The 6844-nt window shown below is 40.5% G+C and overlaps 1 protein-coding gene across 1 annotated transcript in view; it reads left to right on the top strand.

Moving 5' to 3' along the window:
• Positions 1–6844, top strand: part of Catsperb (cation channel sperm associated auxiliary subunit beta) — a 115104-nt gene that overhangs the window by 62996 nt on the left and 45264 nt on the right. The window contains exons 10-13 of the mRNA XM_055593100.1: positions 1660–1726; positions 2152–2198; positions 2834–2974; positions 4907–5065. Coding sequence (XP_055449075.1) covers positions 1660–1726; positions 2152–2198; positions 2834–2974; positions 4907–5065 — 414 coding nt within the window. The remainder of the gene's footprint in view (positions 1–1659; positions 1727–2151; positions 2199–2833; positions 2975–4906; positions 5066–6844) is intronic.

Genomic DNA, 6844 nt, shown 5'->3' with positions numbered 1-6844 from the left:
CAATGGAAAGAGCAAATGGAAATAGTTATCTATTACCTCATAGTCACATGGTCAGACTCAGCCAAATGCGGATCAAAAATGTTAGCACACCGGAGAGACAGCTCAGTGATAGTCTTTGCCCTGCAAGTTGAGGCTCTGGGCTCAACACCAGCCACATCAGCGCATTCACTGTATGGAAACACGTACTTGTTGTTCTACTGAAGCAACAGAGCACGGACTTTATTTCCCCAGACTCAGGATATTCTGATTAGGTAAAATATGAACCAAAATAAGGAGAACATGGCTCATGGGAAGGCAGGGCAGCGGAGGGTAGGCAAGCAGGGGATCCTGCGAAGAGAGCTTGCCCGAACCTCAGAGCTCCAGGAACTATCAAGTGATTTTTTTCCATCAATGGGAGGATGGCTTTGAAGGACCAGAGAGAAGCCTTCTAGAAGGGAGAGCTGAGTTTTCCCTGAGCCTGAGGTGACAAACTCAAGGACACCTCCAGGAAAGGAAGGATTTCCATGGTGAGATTCAAATGTGAGAAAACAGCCACTTAAAGGAGTAGTGAGAGCTATGTCTTGTCTCATTTGGGCATCGCCATGACCGGATGCATTCTGGAAAGCACTGTTGAGTCTCCCCTTCAAAATATCTTCGAGGTAGTCTGGGATACCAGCGGAACACAGTCATTAAAATCAAGAGATCCTCTGTGGTAGGCTCCTGTCCTATTTCCTGTTTCCTCCCTCTTCCAATGTCTGTCTCATTTGCCTTTCTGAGTGAGGACTGATCATCTTACCCAGGGTCCTCCTTCTTGCTTGGCTTCTTTAGGTGTACAGATTTTAGAATGTTTATCCAATATTATATGTCTAATATCCACTTATAAGTTAGTATATACCATGTGTGTCATTCTGCTTCTGGGATACCTCACTCAGGATGATTTTTTCTAGTTCCCACCATTTGCCTGCAAATTTCATGATTTCCTTGTTTTTCATTTTCGAGTAGTATTCCATAGTGTAAATGTACCACAATTTCTGTATCTGTTCCTCAGCTGAGGGAGACTCTACTTGGCAGGGTATCAAAGCAGATGCTGAAACTCATAGCCAAACTTTGGGCAGAGTGAAGGGAATCTTATGAAAGAAGGGGAAGATAGAAAGACCTGGAGGGGACAGGACCTCCACAAGGAGAGCAACAGAACCAAAATATCTGGGCCCACGAGTCTTTTCTGAGATCCTTTTTTTTTCCGATACACCAACCAATGACCATTCATGGAGGTTCTATAACCTAGAACCCCTACACAGATGTAGCCCATGGCAGCTCAGTGTCCAAGTGAGGTCCCTAGTAATGGGAACAGGGACTGTCTCTGACATGAATTCAGTGGCTGGCTCTTTGATCACATCCTCCTGAGCGGGGAGCAGCCTTACCAGGCCACAGAGTAAGACAATGCAGTCACTCCTGATGATACCTGATAGGTTAGAGTCAGATGGAAGGAGAGGAGGACCTCCCCTATCAGTAGACTTGGGGAGGGGTATGGGAGGAGAAAAGGGAGGAAGTGTGGGGTTGGAAAGGGGATGAGGGAGGGGGTTACAGCTGGGATACAAAGTGAATTGTAATAGATAAAAAATTAAAAAATCTAGCTCCACATATGACTCAGTTAACATTTTCATTTATGTATTTACACAGGACGACTATATGAAAGGAAAACTGTGGTATAATGAAAGATGTTTTTCGAACACAGAAAGTTTTGAAGGTACATTTTAAGACCCAATGACAGACTTTTATCAGTATAAATTACATATATTTATTAATTAAATAAAATGCATTAAATACAAAATTGATTAAAATGCGACAATAACTACTTTATATGAATTAATGGCCTATGAGAAAGCCAGGCACAGCAGTGGTGTATACTTGTCATTCTTTTAACACTCAGGAGGCAGAAATGGAAACACTGCAGGCTTAGGGCTTCCAGGGCTACATACTGAGAGACCTTTTCTAAAAATAAAGGGGCATGGCACGCCCACAGAAATGCAAGAGAACCATATCCAAGGATACTCTAATAGATGGTACAAAACTGGCATTGCTTTTTATGTAGGCAGCTTTATTAACACTAACACTTCCTAAGCTGGGAAGTGTAGACGTTGTTCATAATTCCTGTACTCTTCTATTTTACAGTTGATTATATTACTATCACTTTCGACAGAAACAGGACCCTCAGTGAGGTATGATGTAGAAAAATTGCAAAGGTAGGAGATTTTATTGCACATGATTTCAAGAATTGTTGTTAATCTGCAATGTGGTACTTAAACACACAGAAAATCTTAACCACTTGCAGTGGTGTCTCCGTGTAGACTTAACAGCAGGTGCCTGCTTTTGGTAAAGCTAGACCAGTGTGTCTAGCCAAATACTCCATACCAGAGAAGAGTTTCTTTGCAATGTTTTCTAAAAACCCAGTCCACCCAGAAGAAAGATTAGCTCCTAAAGAATTAAAACTGTGGTTTCTGAGCCAGGTGTTGTGGCTCACACATGTAATTCCAGCAGTCGGTAGGTGGAGGCAGACGAACATGTGCTACACAGTTCTCGGCCAGCCTAGGTCACATAGTAAGAGCCAGTTCTAAAAAGCCTCTGTATGTTGGTGTGTGTGCTTGTGCGTGTGCAAGTGTGTGGTAGTGTGTATGTGTGCATGCATGCACAAGAGAAAGAAAGCAAGAGAGGGGAGGAGAGAGAGAGAGAGAGAGAGATTGATTTTTTTTAATGGCATGTCAGAACATAAAGGTTCATTATCTTATTTTCCTACAGTAACTAGTTGGGATTTTTGTTTCAGAACCAGAATTAATACTTCCTTTCTATTTTCCAGTCCAGTTCTTGTTTTTATAGTAAAGAACCATTTCTTGAATGGTTGCCTTGCTTAGATTCCACTTATGAAAGTTCAACAACTGTGGTAACATTTCTTATTGATCAAGAAAGTAAAACTGGAATTTATCTCCTCCGTCATCAGGTAAGTTGTCTAGCTCACAGGGGTTTGCATTATCACCGAGCACTGCAAATTGATAATTTCCAGTTTGTCTTTGTCTCTGGCACAGAAACTGACAAAATTATGTATGACCCATAGACTAGTTTGGTACTGAACATTTATTTATTTATCATTAAAGTTGATGAAAATAAAAGTCATGTTGCTAGTTGTTTACTTATTGTTCTTTACTCATTCTCTGGGGAATTATCAGCTGAATATTTCACATATAAATCTGAAGTTCCTAAACAGAGGGGGACCCATTGCCACAGTTGTACATTTTCTGTTGCATAGTTCCTGAATTTTGGCTATTAATTAGAATTGTTCTCAGATTCATTAGTGTTGGGACCAATTAATATATGATGAGGCTTGCAACAGATCTTCTATGCAAGAGGTTTATTAGGTGGATATAGAGAGAGGGAGGGAAAGGAGAGCAGGACATGATAGGAAGAAAGAGGGGGGTGGCGCCCCGATAGAGAAAGGAACCAAGAGAGCAAGAGAAGAGAGGACCAAGAGAGAGCAAGAGAGCGACCATGTGTCAGGTTGTCCCTTTAATGGGCAAGGTAACCACACCTTCTAGGTGTGGCCGGCCACACATGATGACATCATAAGTTGCTAGGCAACCCAGAAGCAGGTTTTGTTCCAAAATCTGAACATTCCTCCCATTTTCTATAATTAAAAAATTAGGAACTTGGGCTGCTTTTTATAAGGTAAGTTTAAGTATATGAATTTAGGTTCATTGGAAGCAGCTCTTGGTTGTCATGCAAGGGGTTAAGAGAGAGAGAAGAATTATAGCAACAAAATGGTCAGATTACAAGGTCAAGAGTAGGGAAGCCTCTGCCCTCAAAAATTTAGGGTAGAGGGTTGTCAGTAGAGAGTTGCCAGCCATGCAAGGCAGCAGGTAGGGACTGGGGAATGCAGGTTTTGTTCCAAAATCATAACAATTAGAAAATTAGAAGTTCTCTAAGTGGATTTTCAACATTCAGCCTTAAGTGGAACACACACACACACACACACACACACACACACACACACACACATCCCCTCCAAAGAGCCCATGTAACTTCAAAATAAGCTGCTTTTCAGCTGGACTTTTTTTTTTTTTTTTAAGGCAGGGTCTCACTATGTAACACTGTGTATCCTTGAGCGATAGGCCTACCTCTGACCCTGAGTGCTGGAATTAAAAGCATGTGCCATCATGCCTGCCTAGGCTGCACATATTTTTAACTTATATTTTCCTAGAAAAAAATTACTTTTTTGATCAGGAGGACAAGAGACAAGGAGAAGTTGGTCCATGCAGGGACCTCTTTCTATCTGAGCCATAAAACTTTCCTGGAAAAGGATTTGTGATAGAAAAATAGATCTTATTTGCTGTCTTTTTTTTTTTTCTTTCTGAGTCTAGGTCTTCTATGAAATGAAATGGTTGGCAGTCTCATTTCCTAGAATTTGCTGCTTTTAGTCAAATAAGGGGGTAACTAAGACATCCTTTTCCTCCCTCACCTCAACATTATCTTTATATCAAGATGGCATTTCTGGGGAGGTCATAGTCTTGTTCCTTTCAAGACTATGAGCCAATAGAATTTGGATTTTGTCAGTCACCCACATTTAGCATGAAAGACATGAGTACAGACACTGAAATCTATGTAGCTATTTTAGCAATGATGCTAAATCTCTTAATACCATTTATTGTACAACTTTGAACAAATTCCTTAGATTCCTATGCTCTATCTCAGCATCTATAAAATGGACAGGTAGGGTAGTGGAGTGGAGCTATCAGTGATTTCTAATCTTTTAATTCCTTGCTGTGAGGATGGGTATGCCCCTGTCTTAATTAAAACTTAAATAATTAAAAAGGCTAGAAATTACAATATGGACCAAGAATAATAACATAAATCTTATGATTTCCTTTGCTTTATCTAGAGATCTCGGCATGTTACTGTCTCTGTATCAATGCTCAGGGAGGAGAAACCAAGCCCTCGACCAAAATTTCCAAATTTTAAATTTCCTGCCTCATTCTCTCATCCAGTTGGAATGGTGTTTCATCCCCGAAGCCACTTTCTGTATGTTTATGGAGATCAGGTAAGTGGCCATAAAATTTCTTTTTCTGGAGTAAGAGAAAGTAGTCCAAGTTTTGTAGACCTAGTGATTATATACATAAAGACCAGGCTTATTCTGATGATCTAGGGGGTAGAAGTAGAAGGTAAGACAGTAAATGTTTATCAATGTGTGTTGTCAGTTTAACGGTCTGTAGCCAATTTAAACCTTTCTATTTGTTCACTGGCTGATGGAAATGAGGCAGGGGGCACCGTGGTCCTGAATGTTGCAGGTATAATCCATTTCATTACAATGTTGAAGGACTTAGATTTTGCCATTAATCCATGACAAGTATGTTTTAGCTGGTGTTTCTGGCATTAGACATTGCCTTTTCTTTGTCTGAATTTGTCAAAGCATTCTCTTCTGGCTCTGAGCAATTTTTGGTAACGTTTTCTATTCCTGGCCTTCCAGTCACACAGTTATATTATCATTAACCTTTGTGAAGCTTGGCAAAACACTGTGGTCATCAGCCAAGTTAAAAGTAAGGAGCACAAAATATGGAACATGAAGACATTCAGTACCAAGAGAGCACTGTGCTGACTTCCAGTGAAAATACTCAGTTCGCTGTCACAGTGAGACTTCGCCCCTGAAAATAATTTTAATGGCTGCAATTTAGTAGAGAGAGGGAGAGAGCAGAGTTTCTCTGTGAGATTCTGAGATCACATGACAGGCTACAGTTTTACTTCAAAGACATAAGCTCCTCAGTCATTAACATCAAAATAAGATTTCTGTTGAGGTTGGCAGTTTAATCTTCAAATTTCTGTTCACTTGATAACTATCTCAGACCATCTTTTGCTTATGAGGAACTATTCTAAAAATGAATAATCTTTTGCTTATGAGGTGGGCTGAGGAATTAAGAGACAAAACAATAAAAATAACTTTTGTGGAAATAAATGGCTAATACTGATGTGATTTTAAGAGTGCTGGCAGCACAAAAAAATGGCTACAAGTGAGAATAAAACCTATGTCGGAGTCAGGTAAATCTGTAAAATAAGAGCTAACTTCACAACCTCAGGATACTCAGGTTGGGACTAAAAGATGCTGAGATATGGGATTGTAGTTCTCCAGGGTTTTTGTTTGTTTGTTTTGTTTTGGCCAGGTTCTCCTGGACCTGACTGTAGCCCAATCTAGGACTGAACTTACCTGGCCAGCCTCCTAACTGCTAGTATTATAGAATTGTACCTATGTTCCCAGCTTGGAGAGAAAGACACAATGTAGACTCCACAATAGTTAAGGATACAAGGATGCAAGCTTGACAGTGGAGGGAAGAATTAAAAATAACAGTAATGAATTCATACAAAACACTTTCAAAATGAAAAACTAATAGGGCACAAAGAGAAATGACACAAAGAGGCACATCACTGAACTCTAAATAGAAACAGAAAAACATGTGAAGAGATGGTCAGCCCCTAAGTATCAGGAAAATACAAACCAAGAACGCGCTATGTAGGGCTGGGTAAGTGGCTCAGCTCGTGAAATCACTTACTCTGAAAGCATGAGAACCCGAGTTCAGATCCCCAAAGCTAGTGTAAAAAGCTGAGCATGACTGTGCATCTCTGTAACCCTGAATTAGGGAGCAGAGACAGGCAGATCCAGAGAGCTCACTGACCAGCCAGTGTGGCCAAAACAACTTCTTGTTCATTGAAAAACTGAATCAATAAGGTAGAGAACGCAATAGAAACTCGCCCAATGTCATTCTGTGGTCTCCTCATATATGCACCCATGTACTCACATGCATCATACATACACACACACACACACACA

The sequence above is a fragment of the Psammomys obesus genome, unplaced genomic scaffold (assembly GCF_907164565.1).
Source record: "Psammomys obesus unplaced genomic scaffold, mPsaObe1.curated_primary_1811, whole genome shotgun sequence".
NCBI lineage: Eukaryota > Metazoa > Chordata > Mammalia > Rodentia > Muridae > Psammomys > Psammomys obesus.
The sequence above is the reverse complement of the archived record's forward strand: the minus strand, read 5'-3'. Positions and strand labels throughout refer to the sequence as shown.